This window comes from Zasmidium cellare, assembly GCF_010093935.1.
Source record: "Zasmidium cellare ATCC 36951 unplaced genomic scaffold M409scaffold_11, whole genome shotgun sequence".
NCBI lineage: Eukaryota > Fungi > Ascomycota > Dothideomycetes > Mycosphaerellales > Mycosphaerellaceae > Zasmidium > Zasmidium cellare.
The window spans coordinates 720580-737503 of record NW_022986955.1 but is presented as its reverse complement, the minus strand read 5'-3'; the positions used below and the strand labels follow the sequence as shown (position 1 = coordinate 737503).

Genomic DNA, 16924 nt, shown 5'->3' with positions numbered 1-16924 from the left:
CAGAAAATCAGACGATTTCAAGACCTCCATTGGCCACTTAAGGTTCGCGGAAGGGTAATGGCTCTCGATTTCTAGACGTCTCCTACTCCCCTTCCACACCACCATACAACCCGGCGCCGCTGCGCTCGAGAAGAGGACGACAAGATGGGCCTTCTCCAGGACGCCGCCGCGACCTTCGACTCCTACTTTGGCAACACCGCGACGTGGAAGCTCGTGACCTTGGGCTTCGTCTCCTTCGTCACGATCGCAATGCTTCTGAACGTCGTACACCAAATACTCTTCCGAAATAAGAACGAACCGCCGCTTGTCTTCCATTGGGTACCTGTCATTGGAAGTACGATATCCTACGGCATCGATCCTTACAAGTTCTTCTTCACTTGTCGCGAGAAGTATGGAGACGTCTTTACTTTTATCCTCCTCGGCAAGAAGACCACGGTCGTGTTGGGCACCAAGGGCAACGACTTCATCTTGAACGGAAAGCTGAAGGACGTCAATGCCGAGGAGATCTACACACCTCTCACGACTCCAGTGTTTGGCAAGGATGTTGTTTACGACTGTCCCAATTCCAAGCTCATGGAGCAGAAGAAGGTATACTGTTTGCGAGAAGGTCGAGGGTTACGCTGCTAAAGTTCTCAATAGTTCGTCAAGTACGGCCTCACATCCTCCGCCCTCCAATCCTACGTCACCCTGATCTCTGAAGAAGTACGCCAATTCTTTTCGAGAGACAACCCTTCGAAGAAGTTCGCTTCCACTAGTGGGACTGTCGATCTGCCTCCGGCCATGGCAGAACTCACCATCTATACTGCGAGCCGATCGCTGCAAGGGAAGGAAGTGCGCGAGAGGTTCGACTCGACATTCGCCGATCTATACCACTACCTCGACATGGGCTTCACACCGATCAACTTCATGCTTCCATGGGCACCACTGCCACAGAACAGACGACGCGACTATGCACAGAAGAAGATGGCGGAAACATATCAGTCAATCATTCAAGAGCGAAGGAAAGCTGGAGACTCGAAGTCAGGAGGCAGGGAAGAGGACATGATCTGGAACCTGATGCAATGCACGTACAAGGATGGGAACCCAATTCCGGATCATGAGATTGCACACATGATGATTGCATTGCTCATGGCAGGACAACACTCCTCATCATCCACATCGTCTTGGATTCTGCTTCGGCTGGCTTCAAGACCCGACGTCCAAGAAGAGCTGCTGCAAGAGCAGAAGGACGTTCTTGGCGTGAACGAGGATGGCACGATCAAGGACCTTTCGTATGCCGACCTGTCGCGCCTACCACTCCTCAACCAGGTCGTGAAGGAGACACTTCGCATCCATGCACCTATTCACTCCATTCTGCGCAAGGTCAAGTCACCTATGCAACTGGAGGGAACACCCTACGTCATTCCACCAACCCACACATTGCTGGCCGCGCCGGGTTGCACCAGCAGGATGGAGTCGCACTTTCCAGAGGCGCTGAAGTGGGAGCCACACAGGTGGGACGAGAAACCAGACAAGAAGTATGAGCATCTGATCCCAGCAATGGTGAACGAGAACATCGCCGAAGAGAAAGAAGACTATGGCTACGGTTTGGTTAGCAAGGGAGCTGCGTCTCCATATCTGCCTTTTGGCGCCGGCCGACACCGTTGCATCGGCGAGCAGTTCGCCTACACGCAACTCCAGACGATCACTGCTATGGTGAACCGGGAGTTCAAGTTTCAGAACACAGACGGAACCGACAAGGTGGTGGAGACGGACTATACGAGTCTCTTTAGCAGACCACTGAGTCCTGCTGTGATCAAGTGGGAGAGACGGCAGAAGAACTAAAGTTGTACCACTAGTAATTCATGAGCCAGAAAGCAAGACGATAGATGTATTGTGCTGTACAAAGCAGCGTTTTTGCGTTGAGTGTCACGATCTCACCATGTAAAGTCTGTGCCATGCCTTCCTCTGCGCGCGTGAGAGGTGCCCACTCCACCTAATATGTAGGAGTCAACTAATGCACACTTGAGTGCGTCCATCAGCGCGAAATAGATCAAACTGCAAGACACGACATAGCCGGAGACCCCCGTTAGTTGTTTCTGCTATCCGAGAAGAACCAGCCAATCGTCCAATGAGAGTTCGGCTTGTTTGACCTCACACTTCGACGCCACCACAGTCCGCTTCTGACCTAAGCATCAAGGCTGCAGATGGTTTACGTATTCCTCACGTGGCGTCCGGCATCCTCTGTTCTACTTCCCTCATCATCATACAGACCACTAGCGGATCTGGTGTCGTGGCCGGTGTTGCCTCTGAGAGACAAGCAAAAGTCGACAAACAGATCGCCGAGAGAGCGGAACGTCGAGATTGCCACCTTTCTCACTTTTGCCATCATGGAGTGAAGGAGACACATACAGAAACATACGAACAACGCCATCACCGTCGAGAGCGCCATCAAGATGAGCGCCCCAGCGCAATCGCCGGAGCAGCGCGAGCTGGCTCTGGTAGGCAAAGTCGAAATGCGCATCGCACTGGCCGACACCGACGCCAAGTTCGAATCCATCCTCAAGACATATCTGGCACCTCTCCTCCTCAAACTGGCATCCGAGTTCCAAAGCGTGCGGCAGAAAGTCATCTCAGTGTGTCAGCACGTCAACACTAGGATCCAGCCGCAGTCGATCCAGCCTCCCGTGGCCGCGCTCGTGAAGCAGTTCAGGGAACAGGAAAGCTCGCTGATTCGGCATTTCGATATGCTCTACATTCAGCAGGGTGTTGTGCGACTACCCGCGAAGGAGCGTGCGGAGCTTTTGCCGATTGTGGTGCAGGGTGCTGAAAAGGGCGGGAGCCAAGCAAGTCAGGTATTCTACCTGTTGTTGAGACTGCTGGAGTCTTTCACGTTACCACCGAGAGGAAGCAAGGAGGACCTGGAGATGCGCACCAAATTTGAGGTGGCAGATGCGGATGTGCAGTATCTTGCGAAGTGGCTTGGAAAGTTCATCTTGTTTGCGCCGCAGAAGGGGACGAGCAAGACATGTCCTGGACTCAACACGGAGGAGTACACCTTCTTCACAGTGCAGGGCAAAGATGATGCTTGGAACCCGAACGCCGGTGGGCTGAACCTTTTGAGGACCAAGACCCTGGCCGCGAGGCTTCTGGCAAGTGGACTGTTCAACGATCACGAACGATTTCTTCCAGCTGTATTCTGCTCAGCTGATCCGGCTTCTTCAATCAGCGACGTTGGCGATGATATGATGAAACGGGCTCTCCCCGCTACACAGCCTGAGCTGGAAAAGGAGGACTTGCCCAGGACTCTTTTCGACCTCTACTTCGGTGTGGACGGAGCACCTGGAGTCCGAGCGCCCTTGAAGTTGAAGATCCTTTGGCTTCTGGAAAAGTCGAAGAGCAGTACTACATTCGCGAACAACATTATCAAACTGGTGAATGACGGAGTGTCTCCGCCGCAGCAGGATGGAGAGGACACCGTAATGTCCAATGGCATTGCCCCGTAAGTTTCATTCCTTCCTCTAAGCCGGCCGATGCTGAGCATTGCGCAGCGACTGGATACCCTAGCGTTTTTGTCAAACAACCCCACTGACTTTCTACCAGAAGCACGAATATCGGCAGAGAAGCGACCAAGCTAAGATCAGCAATCTTTTCATACATCAACTTCGCCGCCCGTACTGGCGAAAAAGACGATCTCCACGCCATCGCCTCACAAGTCGTGTGGCGACTGAGAGACTTCATCGAGAACCAAGGATGGCCAAGACCTGGCATAAACGAGGACCTCATCTCCCGAGCGTATGCTTATGAAGTCATTGGACTTCTCGTGAAAGCTGGACCAAAATCTCTTCTGGTCGAGGAAGAGGCCACGACGATGGATCTACTACGATGGCTATTCAAATCCTTGGCATCAGATTCATCGGGGAACTCGATCACTGTCAGTATCGAGGAATCATTGTCTACGATCCTGGCTGCCATGACACGAATCCAGCTCAATAGACCGGAACAAGATGTTCTGGAATCTTTGCTAATCGACCAGATGACACAGTCTGCAGATCTCGAGGCCAACGGCCGACTGCGAAGTACACGTTATGTGGCGGTGCGCTTTGCGAACAGATGTCTACCATATGCATCTGTTAAAGCACGATGGATCGATGTCCTGGCTGTCGGAGCATCTACGGATCGGCAAGAGGTGCGGGAAGAGGGCGAGCGAGGCCTGAGCCCATATTGGTATCGAATGTTGAATGCCACGAACGTCGGCGCCGAGGAAGTGGAGCTCACGTATCCAACATTCGAGGAGGTCATCGATCAATTCTTTGTCAAGCAGGCACCCATGACAGGTTCGGATCGCATGGCACTCACGAGGCGGGTACAAGAAGCCCACGAGACTTCATTTCCGCACATAACGGCCTACGCTCGACGCATGCTGGTACACCAAGCCCTCAAAGCAGCTGATGTGCCGGTGAATCTGGATAGCGAGTGGGAGAGACGCCTGGATACCATGGTCGAATCCGATGTGCCTGCAAAACAAGCCGTCAAGGCCCACATCAAAGCGACACAGGAGCATTCCCCCGCACTGATGGATACGCTTGTGTCTTCGCTATTCGCCTGTCTTACTTCCAAAAGCACCTTGGAGGACAACCGCCTCGTGGAGTTCTTGTCACTGGGCCCGAATGCGCTGATCCAGCAGCATGTAACACAGGTGCCAACTCTCGTTGCCACCCTGAAGTCGAATAACCATATCCGTCGAATGGCTGCAGCTCAAGCATTCGGCATCCTTGCGTCTCACCAAAAGTCAGACTCTGCCGCCAGCATCAGCCAACTGGTGGGCATTGCACAGTCGTGGAGTACTGCACTCGGAGCGGTCTTGAGCTCAGTCCATGGAGCAGTCGTTGCTCTTGGATTCTACTTCAGCAGGTGGTTATATCGTCACGAAAGCAGTCCGTCAACGACGGAATACCAACAGTTTCTAAAGACACTATTTGAGATCTTTGCTGATGCCAGAGACGACCTCCTACGCGAAGCAAGCCATGTTGCCATTGGCCAGATGAGCATGTTTGGCTGCCTTTCAGTTGAGAGCATCGACGAGTTCTCTAAAATGCGGACAGTGACGGACAGATTGTACGAAAAGGCCAAAGATGGGAATGAGATCGCAACTCTGGCCCTTGGTCAACTATCGATGCTCTTACCCGAAGACGACGAGGAACTGCAGCACATCTCCGACCAGCTACACAAGCTTCATGAGATTCGACAAGCTGAAGTACATTTCACAGTCGGCGAGGCTTTCAGCTACGTAGCGAGCGGATGGAAGTCGGATGCCCTTGCCACGAAGCTGGATGTCAACATCGAGGCAGATTGGCCGTCCAGCCAACTACGATCGACCACACTCAATAAGTTGATAGAACAAACTCTCAAAGACTGTGCCAACACCAAGCCTTCTCTGAAGAAGGCAGCAGTGATGTGGCTGCTGTGCTTGGTCCAGTTTTGTGGAGAGAACCTGCAAGACAAGCTGGCAGCTTGTCAAAATGCGTTCAGGCGCTGCCTATCCGACAGAGATGAGCTGGTTCAGGAGACTGCATCGCGAGGTCTCGGCTTGGTGTACGAAAAGGGCGATCGAAACTTGAAGGATGACCTCGTACGCCAACTCATCACTTCATTCTCTTCCGACAAGCAGAGTCAGCTCGCCGGCAATGTGTCCGAAGATACTCAACTTTTCGAACCAGGTGCCCTTCCTACTGGCGATGGATCTGTCTCGACTTACAAGGACATCATGAGCCTGGCCTCCGAAGTCGGTGACTCCAGCTTGGTGTACAAGTTCATGTCCATGGCCTCCTCCAACGCGATTTGGTCGAGTCGAGCTGCTTTCGGACGTTTTGGCCTCAGTAGAGTGCTCTCCGACTCCAGCGTTGATGGCTACTTGGCGAACAATCCAAAGCTTTACCCCAAACTCTTCAGATATCGATTTGATCCGAATAGTGGCGTACAGAGGTCGATGAACGATATCTGGAGTGCCTTGGTCTCGGATTCGAGCGCAACAATCGACAAGTACTTCGACGCCATTATGCAAGACCTGCTTGAGAGTATCCTCGGCAGAGAGTGGAGGGTGCGGCAAGCATGCTGTGCAGCGATTGCAGACCTCGTGCAAGGCAGGCCGTTGGAGAAGTACGAGCAATACCTGGAACAGATTTGGACGCAGTGCTTCAGAGTCCTGGACGACATCAAGGAGTCGGTTCGTGCTTCCGCGGCGTCTCTCGCACGAACTCTCACAGGAGTCCTCACCAGATCGCTGGAAGCAGACCATACCTCTACGAAGAACGCATCTGCTATGTTGAAGCACGTCCTGCCGTTTTTGCTTTCGCCCTCTGGAATGGAGTCGAGTGCCAAAGAGATCCAGATGTTCTCCATCACCACACTGCTCGAGATCATCAAGAAGGCCAATGGCGCGACCATCAGACCATTCATTCCAGAACTGGTGGAGCGACTCATCGGCTCTCTGAGCGATCTTGAGCCAGAAGCAGTAAACTACATCCACATGAACGCCGCCAAGTATGACCTTACCGAACAGAAGATTGACGATATGCGGTTGTCGAGTGTCCGCATGAGTCCCTTGATGGAAGCGATTGAACGATGCTTGGACCTTCTCGATGATGATACCATGAAGGCATTGTGGCCCCGACTTGAGAACGCCATGAAGAGTGCTATTGGACTACCTTCCAAGGTCGGCGCAAGTCGGGTTCTCGTCTCGCTATCGACCAGGCAAATGGTGCTATTCAGGCCGTATTCAGATGATGCGCTCAAGCTTATCGAGAGAGTCGTGATTGATCGAAACGAGACCGTATCCAGCTCATACGCCGTCGCGGCTGGGTACCTCGCTCGCGGTGCTTCCGACAAGCAGATACTGAGGCTGATTGCCTTCGCGAAGAAGCTGTACTTCGAATCTGAAGGCGACCGTGAAGCTGTCACGCCACGACGAAGCATCACATCTGGCGACATCTTGCTTGCATTCTCGAAGAATGCGAGTGACAAATTCAACTCGTTCGCTAGCGCTGTGCTTCCCTTCGTTTTCGTGGCGAAGCACGACTCTCATGATCAGGTCAAAGAACCTTTCCAAGACACGTGGAGCGAAGCCGTCGCGGGATCGAGAGCAGTTCAGCTCTATCTCTCCGAGATTTTGGAACTGTGCATGACCCATCTCGACTCGCCACAGTGGGCGCTGAAACACACTGCTGCTCGTGCTGTAGCTGACGCAGCTGTTGCAGTGTCGTCAAGCGAAGCTCAGATGTCGTCCGCCACTGGCGCGGCATTATGGCCGGCGATCGAGAAGGCGCTCGGTGGGAAGACCTGGGAGGGTAAGGAGAATGTGCTGTCGGGCTTCGTGAAGTTCGTCGAAACCGGGAAGCCGTACTACATGGAGCATGACAGCGTACGCTCTGCGATCAACAAGGTATGTGTGCTTTCTGCTTTTGATCAAGCGCCCGTCCTTTTCAGCTAACGTTTTCGCTAGATCGCAATCAGGGAAGCTAAACACCAGAACGCTCCCTATCGTCAGCATTCTATGAAGGCTTTGGCGCGGATTGCTCGAACTCGCACCGACAGTGATATGAGCGACGCCATTTTCGAAGCTGTTGCGCCTGTTCTGTCAGACGAGTCTGATGAGGACAAGATGGATGTCGATGGCGGCAACAAAGATCAGATTCGTAAGGCTGAGGACATCAAGGATGCAACCATCGCCGCCGCCATCGAAGCTGTATTCGCTTCTATTAATCCGGCTGCCATGCAGAGTGACTCGCTTCAGCGTCAATCGTCGCGTGCGATCCACGTGGTGGCTTCCTCCAAACCCGCCACACAAGCAGGCTTGCGCAGCGCCTACAAAGGCCTCGCAAGCATGGCCAAACGCATCGAGGAAGAAAAGCGTCACGTCGAGCTCGATCCAGAGAGCATCCAGGGGCTGAAGTCGCTGCTATTCGGACCGGTTGTTGGGATCGAGGCCATCCGGTTGACGAGAGCAGACGCCCTCGTCGCTCTGACGAAGATGTCACCGTCTTTGTCTACGCAGGTGGAAGGCGACATTCGGGCGCTAATCTCGAGTGAAGTGTCATCGGCCGTTCGAGACCGTCTGGCGGCTGCAGTGAGAGCGTCTTGAGGCATCAGTGGCGTTTGACCTTCTGCAATCCTCACGTGTGGACCACGTGGCCGAGCAGCGGTCTCTGCAAGCCACGAAAGACTAAATTGGAGGAAAAGCCATCCGAAAGCATAGCTCGGAAGATATTTGTGAATGGTACTGTGTCTCGGAGCTTTGGAGGCAAAGCCGCGTCGAATGAGGAATATCAAGACTCGAAGAAATCTGGGTGTGGCTTTTGCACAAGCGATCGCACTGATACTGAGATGCAGACGACAAGACGAATAGGAAGAATGTTGTCGGTTCAAAGGCCTCGGCAGTTCGAAGGATGCTAGCTGCCGCCCTGTCCCGACGGTAAGGTTCGGTGTCAGCCCTTCTTAGCGCGAGCAGCTCCCACACACCCGGAAAGCAGCCTTGTCAAACTCTCGGATTTCTTTCCAGACTCTTCACTTTCGCCTTTCGCCCGCATCTCTCTGCTGCTAACGTGAAACTACTCCTGCAATGCTGTAACGCCGCGCAGGCAATTCATGCCAAACTCTGCGCTGGCACCGTGGAGACCACGCCTGATCCCGGAGTGCCCTATGGCGGAGCATTTGCCACGGTCGTCTAATGCGCCTCATTGTTGGTACCACATCCCCCGACCACGGCCACGCCACAGCTTCGAGATGCGAAGCTAGAAGGCGCCTCCTACGCCTCAAAGGTCACCGGCATGCAGCGCTGTCCTGACCGGAGTAAGAGACTTCTACTTGGGATCAATCATACTTGTTACGTTGACGAAAGCGGATATGGGTACGCCGCAATCCAACGATGCCCAAGACCCACTTCCCCAGCATCAACAGCTTGTGTTTGGGATGCGCTTGCGGCCAGCGGAGCCAGGCGCCGGTGGTCGGATGTTCACCACTTCAGACCCTAGATCCTGTGTCAAGACACCAACACCAACTACCCGAGCTCACCTCTCGCCTTCTCAGCAGTAGGTTCAAGCCATACGACAGCCAGCGTATGCCGGTGACTACGCCGTAGCGTACAACTGCAGGGCTAACGCAAGACTTGCTACAATTCGGTGTGCCCTCGCGAACGAGAGTTCTACACTTCACCCACTGAGGATAGGCACCATGTCGCCTGACAATAGTATCCACTCCGGTGGGATGCGCCCAGGCGAGCAGGCGCAGCAGACTACGTTACAAGCAGCATCCTCCGCCTCGCTATTGGCCTGGCGCCGCTCATCAGTCACTGGGATGGTGATATGCCTGATCACCCGCGTGGCAGCCACCGACCGCAGCCAGCGAGGTTGGTTTCAAAGGCATTGCGCCATTGGACGTGCATGTGTTGGCCATACGGGTGCGGCCAATGTCCAAAGGCAAACAGCAGCAGCTAGCTGGTCCCTCGCCGCAGCCCGTCTGTTACCCTTTCTTTTCTTTGTGCTACTAACAACCCACCCTCAGGGAGCCATCCTCAATACCTCGCAGCGCCCGCTTTCTGATGCGAGACACCGCCGCCATTCGCCCACTTCTGTCCGTGGCTGCATCGCTGTGATCCACCTTCATTGGACACCAACGAGAATTGACCCTTTTCTTCTCTTCTTCCCATCTGTCTTGCGGAGTCTATTGGCCTGATTCGGCAGTGATGTCTGATATTGAGTTTGGTTATATACCGACACGACGACTAACCCATCCGGAAGTCCAACGACACTACAGAACGCAGCACCGGGCCGAATCCTTTTGACATGTCTACCATTTGGTGACAACTGGAGCGAGCAAAGCGGCTGAGAGTGTGATCGCGAGACTTGTCCCACTTTCAAAGCATACCCCCAACAGCTGTTGCTCACTCATTGGCTTGCTCCCGTCGGGAATCTTTGCCTCACGATTCTTTTGAACCGCTGCCTTGCTGGTTTTGGGGCTCGGCTGCTTCCGCTCGTTCTGATCTTGGACCATGCAAGACCGCCGCGGTGACGAGGGTTCGTCGTCGTCGTCGTCCAAGCAGAGACGCAGTGGTCATCTTCCGCCATTGGCTCCTCGCGATTCAAGACCTTCGTCGACGAGGGAGCGCACGTCTGGATCCTCGTCCTCTACCGGCCGACCTCCACGGCTATCGCATCGATCCAGGGCGGGATGTTGGACTTGTCGTGGACGCAAGGTCAAATGTACGTATAAAGTGGTTGAACTTCGGAATCACGCTGATGGTACAATTGTTTCAGGCGACGAGCAGCACCCTGTACGTACAGCATTCGTTGAACCGAGACACCGCATACTGATTCTACCGTTGGGATTTCTAGCGCTGCGGACCTTGTACACGACTGAACCGTGAATGCGACTGGGACCACCGCTGGAACTTCAACGATGCCACGACCACCACACAAGGCAAATACTCGAACATTAGCACTGCTGGAAATGCGGTGTGGGACCCAACTGTTCGTCACGAACACGGCTCCGGCACGGCACCCGGGGAGCTCGACAGCCTCCCTGAGTTCTCGACGCTCACCAACGATGAAGATCGAGAAACGAAAGCCCGTACTTCGCGACCTGGCACGTATGGAGTAGTCGTCACGCCTGAGAGCTTCTATGACCTACCTGAATATGCGGCGACGTCTCCCCAGGAGAGCAGGCGGATGAGCGGTGCCAGCTCTTCTTCAGCAAGAGGGGCACGTGGCAGCGGCAGGCCGGGCCTTGGAAGATCGAATACAGTGCCAGATCCAACGGTGGTGGTGCTCGACAAGTTTGAAGATGCGTCTCCTGTCTCGACTGGACCGATGTCAGCAGCGACAGAAAGCCGGCGATCGAGTTTTCCGGATGCTCTTGGGCAGCTATCGATCACGACGCCTCCATACAATCCCAGCATCAGCACAGGACCTCACACACCGCAAGTACGGTCAGACGAGCATTTGATCGCGCACTTTCGCCAATATATCGTCCCAAGACTGGCGCAGCCACAGCAGGATTCGAGACCTGGCGTTGCTTCGCAGGGTTCGACGAAGGACGTGCTCGAGTTTGAAGCGACGCGATTTCCACCTCTACATCACGCGATGTGTGCCATCAGTGCGTTACATCTGACATATAATGGACGTTCGTCACTCGAGGAGGCCATGCAGCATTACCACCAGGCGTTGGCAGCGTCCGCGACTCCGAGGTCTTCGCCTCCTGATTTGCTGTCAGATGGGGTGTTCTTTCGGCATTTCTTGCTGTTCGTCTACGATATCTGCATACCAATGCAATCAGACGATGGCGGGACCGCGTTATGGGCTGAGCATCTGAACCATCTTGGCAGAATCGCCGTGCAACGAAGAGAGAGCACCGGCAACGAGCCATACGCGTATACCCTCTGGTCAATCTGCGAGCTAGACGTCTACGCCTGTCTCCTAGGCAGCGGCAACTGCGACTTTCTGCGCAAACTGATGAACCACAACATGATCCCATCCCTCGAACAACAAATCCTCGGCCTCTCCACCACCCAAACCCAAGGCGCAGCCGCATTCCTCCCCAACCAACCGAACATCTTCCGAGCAATCCTCCACCTCAACCAAGGCATCCTCCTCCGCACCGCCAAACTCGCCCAAACAGCGCAAACCTTCCGACAAGAAGCCACCGCCGCCAAAGGCGCCGTCGCCCCCGAAACCTGGGCCCGCTGGCAATCGACCGCCGCGCAGCTCCAAACCGAACTGCACACCTTCTGGCAACAGTCCTACCCGGAAAACCTCCTCGGCCCCCTCTCCGACCCCCCAAACCCCTCCACCCTCCCCGAACGCATCGCCGCCCTCTTCACAACCACCCTTCTCCTCTACCACACGTCAATCCTCTACGCCCGCACCTCCCTCTTCCCCACCCAGCGCACCCTCCCCTCCTACACCCAAAACACCCTGACCACCGACTCCGAAGCGCGCTGCAAAGCAATCCTCTCCCTCGCCTCCGCCACCCTGCAGCAAACCCCCGCGGGGACTTCGCGGCGCAAAACTGTCTTCCCGGTCTTCATCGCCGGGGTGGTGTCTCTCGATGCGGAGAGTAAGCGGAGGGCGCTGGAGTTGGTGAGGGCGTTTGAGGGGAGTGGGATTGGGCAGAATACGTATCGGACGAGGTTGTTACTGAAGGCGGTTTGTGAGGAGCAGGAGAGGGTGAGGAGGGGTGGGGAACGGGTGGAGGGCGTGGAGTGGTTGGGGGTTATGAGGGAGAGGGGGTTGGGGGTTGTTAATTGTGGGCTTTGATTTTGCATGTTCTTTGATGGGGTTGCATGGGAAGGAAAGGGGCTTTGGTTTTTTCCATTCGTGGAGTGGGGAGGGCATGGACGTGAGCGACGGGGAGCATGGTGTGCCAGAGCATGAGCAACGAGGGTTCAGGGGTTGAGATCTTGCATCAGCGAGGCCTTTTTTGTTTTCTGCATTGCTTTGCATGATATCGACGCCGACGACGACGAGAGGCGACGAGATGAGGAAACAGCAAAGAAGGTACACACAGCACAAGTCCAAAGCACACGGAGAGCGTCACGCAAACAGCATTCGGTGGTATATGAGCGTTTCTAGCAATCTTCAAACAAAACACTGAGCAGAGCAAGCAGTCTGCTTTCCTGCTCGAGTCGACGACAAAAGAAAAGACCATTCTCGTCAGTAAGCAGTCCCAGTCTGTATCTCAACTCAATCCCTGCCGCCCAGTGGTCCTTGCAACGCCAATGCTCCCTAATGCCAAACGATGAACCTGGATGTCGATCGGAGCATAACCCAGAACAGAGGAACCCGCCCAAAAAAGCCATCAAGCGTATGACAGCAGAACGAAGACAACGCGGCGTCTTTTCCCACACAGCAAGCCCCTTTCAAGCATCCTCCGCCTCGACGCGACACAAGACTTCTTCCAGAAAGCCCTCGAGCAGCCCTTCGACGCCATCGCCCATCCCCACAGGCGCCACCGTGTCCCAGTGGTCGATCTCCTTGAACAGCCGAGATACCTTGCCCATGCATTTGCGGACCTGATCGTGCGCCTCCCGCTTGAGTTGCAGATCTTCTTCTGCTTGCTTTCTATCGCTCGTGCTGTTGCTCGTTCGACTCGCGGCAGAGTTGTGCTTCTTCTGCAAGAGGGAGAGTTGGTAGCTTCGACGGTGCAGTGCTGCTTCCAGGGCTGGGATCACGACCGAGTTCAGGGCGGTGATTGGTTGCTCGGCTTGCAGGTCTTGATTTTGTACATCGAAGACTGGCTGGGGCTGGAGACTAGCGGCGGTGCTTGTCCAGGCTGTTGTGGCGGTCGCTGGACGAGACGCGGATGTGGATGCCTCGCTCCGAGCCGAATCAATGGAAGAGCGTGGCTGCTCGCTCTGGACTCGCGGCAATTGTGGTCGCTGCTGCTCGGTCTTCGCCGCAGGTGCAGGGGGTGCAAAACTGGGAAGAGGCTTTTGGTACAACTCGTTCGTGGATTGACTCGATGGGATCGCCACGTGGGAAGACGCACCGTTCGCCTGTGGCTGGCGTGAAGACGCAGCGCCGTCCAGGTTCGAGGGCATAGATGTCGCGGGTTGTAGTTTCGGTGCCGAGATTGGCTTCTCTTGAAGTGATAAACCTTTCATGTACTGTGACATGTCGCTAGCAATGGACTGTTGCAGAAAGTCATCGTTGAGCAAACGTGGCGTCTGCGGTGTTGCTGGAGGTTTGGGTGATGATACGACTTCCTCGTGGCGTGGTGTCTGTGGTGGTGTCTGAACTGCAATCGGCTTTCGCACCGGGGATGCTGGGAGAGCCGTCTTCGCGGCGAATCCAGGAGACTGCAACGGGGCTGGCTTTTTGGTGGGCGAAGGTGTCTTTGGTAATGGAGGAGGCAGCATGGCACCACCGCCGCGAATGGTACTACCTTCTATGTTTTCGTTGTTCTCGTGATCGTCGTTACTGGATGCATCGTTCTCCTTGTTCGAGACGGATCGCTTCGTTGGTGAGGTTGGCACATGTGAGCTTCGTGAATTCATCCCGGACTCATTCATGGTTCTGAGTCCGGGCCCATGATTCCGCCGTCCAGCAGGTCTGACAGTGCCAAAGTCCCAAAGATCTTCCTCGTCTGGATCTCGTGATGGGGAGTCGATCAACGAATCGTCATCGTCGCCATCCCTATCCTCCCGGTGCGTGGCTTGCCATCTCTCGTGCCTCTCAATCAGCTCGGTCAGATACGCCGTCCTCTTCGCTCTTCTTATCCAGGGGTGTTTCAGCAACTCCCTCGCGCTCGGTCTCTCCCGCGGTTCTTTTCGAAGGCACTTGAATACAAAGTCCTTGAAGTCCTTGCTGAAATTGCCTTCGAGGATGGGTGCGGGGTTCTTTGGAATCAGAAAGAGGACCTTCATGGGATGTATGTCGCTGTAAGGAGGTTCGCCAAGCGCTAATTCGAGCGCAGTGATACCAAGAGACCATATGTCTGCTTTGTGGTCGTATCCAGATTGCTTGATTACTTCGGGTGCCATCCAGAACGGAGTGCCGACAAAGGTATTCTTCTTCGTCATAGTCGCCGTCAGCTGGCCAGACACTCCAAAATCTGCAAGCTTGACCTGTCCATTGGCACCCAAAAGAATGTTGGCGGCCTTGATGTCTCTATGGAGCTTCCCGTCGCTGTGGAGATACTCGAGTCCCAACAACAGCTCGCGCACAATTATGCATATGTAGTCCTCCGGTATTACGCCTGGCTTGAGCATGTCCCCACAGCTACCTCCCGAGCAGTATTCCATGATGATCCACAAGTCTGATCCCTTGAGATATGATCCGTAGTACTTGGTGACGTATGGCGAGTTGAGGCCTGACAGGATAGAGATCTCTTGAATGATGTCGTCCACCTCGTCGTCTGCATTCTCGACGTCGATGATCTTGATAGCCACGGATTGCCCTGTCCTCTTGTCGACGCCCTTGTAGACTTTGCCGAAGCTTCCTCCTCCTATGCATGCTTGCTTGGTGTACAGTGCCTCAGGATCGGCACTTTCTGTGGTGGCCATGTTGAGATATGTTCGCGCGGGGAGGTCCTCGAGTGGGGGAGCGCTGGAATTAAGGTGAAGGGATGCAAGTTCTAGCTGCCGGCGCCGGGGGAGGCAGAGATGTTGTCGTCGTAGTTCCTTCTCGCAGTATCCCAGCTAATCGAAGAATCGCGTGCAAGCCATGCGAGCGAGATGCAATGCCGATGTAGGAAGGGATCAAGAAAGAGCCGCCCAGTGCCCGCTGCCGCTCGGGAGTCAAGGCTCGTGGCCACACATTGCCGCCCGAGTGAATGCGACGAAACACAACAACAATGCGGTGCGAGTGTCACGGGCGAGAAGGGGCGGCGAGGTTAATTCGAGCTGGCGGTTGTCTGGCGCAAGGATACGCTGTAAACACCGCAGGGCAGTTTCAAAACATTGGACGACTCGACGTGGGATTGGTGGGGCGCTAGCGCGTTCCGTGGGCGAGGGACCGTCTTTCAACGAGCACCAATCTTCCTCCTCCTCTCTACCTACAAAGCACTCACCGTCGACATCATGAGGGGAAGTGAATGGCTGATCACGCTGGGCTTGTCGCCGCTATGCTGGGCGTCTACACTGCCTGCGGAGCAACACCCATTGAGCGACGTCGAGGTGGCTGGGACGAAGCTATCTGTCACCCGTGATCTGATTGCTTTGCACAAGAATCTAACCCAGATTGAGTCCATCTCAGGCAATGAGAAGGAAGTGGGTGATTGGCTTGCGGCGAGTCTAGAGTCTCAAGGCTACACTGTCGAGAAGCAGATCGTCGAGAAGGACCCAGAAAGATTCAATGTCTTTGCTTGGCCGGGCAAGGTCAGAGATGCTCCCGTAGTCTTGTCCAGTCACATAGACACTGTAAGCTATGTATACCATTCTCACTCGAATCACACGCTGATCTCTGTCAGGTCCCTCCATTCCTGCCTTATCACTACAACCACACAGACAAAACCATCTTTGGTCGAGGTTCTGTAGACGACAAGGGCAGTGTAGCCGCTCAAATCATCGCAGTCAACAAGCTCTTGTCAAAAGGCGAGATCAGCCCTGACGATGTCTCGCTCCTGTTTGTCGTTGGTGAGGAAGTTGGCGGCGCTGGCATGCGCAAAGCCAACGATCTCGGGATCAAACCAAAAACAGTCATCTTCGGAGAGCCTACTGAAGGCAAGCTTGTGTCAGGCCACAAAGGGACCATGCAAATGGTCGTGACTGCCAAAGGTAAGTCTGGCCACAGCGGATATCCCTGGCTGGGACGAAGCGCCAATGAGGTTTTGGTGCGAGCACTTGAGCCCGTTATTACTCTTGGAGACAAGCTCCCAAAGAGTGACAAATACGGCGTCACGACGTTCAACTTGGGCAAGATAGAGGGCGGAGTTGCAGCAAATGTCATCGCTGAATCTGCCACGGCGAAGATAGCTGTTCGCATTGCAGAAGGCACGCCAGAGACGATCCAGAAGGGTGCTACCAAAGCAGTCCATCATGCAGTGCGTGAATTCTTGGAGGGCGAGATGGAGCCCGAAGACATTGTCGAGCTTGACTTTGGCGGGAAAGGATACGGGCCAATCGACATCGATGCAGACGTTCCAGGATTCGAAGTGATCACTGTCAACTATGGCACTGACATCCCTTGGCTAGAGAAGCTGAAAGGACAGAAGCGCTATCTCTACGGCCCTGGTACGATCTTTGTTGCCCATAGTGCCGATGAAAAGTTGAAGGTCGACGATCTGTATGATGCTGTGGAGGGTTACCAGAAGATCGTTTTACACGCTCTTGGGAAGGGCGAGAACGATAAGCAGGCCAAGGCGGATCTCTAGTGGGAACGGACATAGCTTCGCAGAGGGTCATCAGGCACTGGGATGGAGACACCGAGAAAGCAGAGCTCTTCTCGGTACGGCG

At 54.6% G+C, this 16924-nt stretch overlaps 5 protein-coding genes across 5 annotated transcripts; 4 read left to right on the top strand and 1 right to left on the bottom strand.

Moving 5' to 3' along the window:
• Window positions 1-144: 144 nt before the first annotated feature.
• Window positions 145-1824, top strand: M409DRAFT_52993 (uncharacterized protein; the record flags this gene model as incomplete). Its single annotated transcript, XM_033812236.1, has 2 exons — window positions 145-588; window positions 640-1824. 2 exons carry the CDS (start codon window positions 145-147, stop codon window positions 1822-1824), a joined length of 1629 nt encoding a protein of 542 aa, XP_033669910.1.
• A 611-nt stretch (window positions 1825-2435) lies between these two features.
• On the top strand, window positions 2436-8119 carry M409DRAFT_52992 (uncharacterized protein; the record flags this gene model as incomplete). Its single annotated transcript, XM_033812235.1, has 3 exons — window positions 2436-3481; window positions 3583-7420; window positions 7481-8119. The coding sequence occupies 3 exons, from the start codon at window positions 2436-2438 to the stop codon at window positions 8117-8119; spliced, it is 5523 nt and encodes a 1840-aa protein (XP_033669909.1).
• Window positions 8120-9207: 1088 nt separating this feature from the next.
• M409DRAFT_21030 (uncharacterized protein) lies at window positions 9208-12287 on the top strand (the record flags this gene model as incomplete). Its single annotated transcript, XM_033805666.1, has 3 exons — window positions 9208-9382; window positions 10290-10306; window positions 10368-12287. The coding sequence occupies 3 exons, from the start codon at window positions 9208-9210 to the stop codon at window positions 12285-12287; spliced, it is 2112 nt and encodes a 703-aa protein (XP_033669908.1).
• A 602-nt stretch (window positions 12288-12889) lies between these two features.
• On the bottom strand, window positions 12890-15034 carry M409DRAFT_21029 (uncharacterized protein; the record flags this gene model as incomplete). The annotated part of the gene is made up of 1 exon (XM_033805665.1): window positions 12890-15034. The coding sequence occupies one exon, from the start codon at window positions 15032-15034 to the stop codon at window positions 12890-12892; it is 2145 nt and encodes a 714-aa protein (XP_033669907.1).
• Window positions 15035-15550: 516 nt separating this feature from the next.
• M409DRAFT_65335 (uncharacterized protein) lies at window positions 15551-16842 on the top strand (the record flags this gene model as incomplete). Its single annotated transcript, XM_033816462.1, has 2 exons — window positions 15551-15889; window positions 15940-16842. The coding sequence occupies 2 exons, from the start codon at window positions 15551-15553 to the stop codon at window positions 16840-16842; spliced, it is 1242 nt and encodes a 413-aa protein (XP_033669906.1).
• Between the last annotated feature and the right edge of the window lie 82 nt (window positions 16843-16924).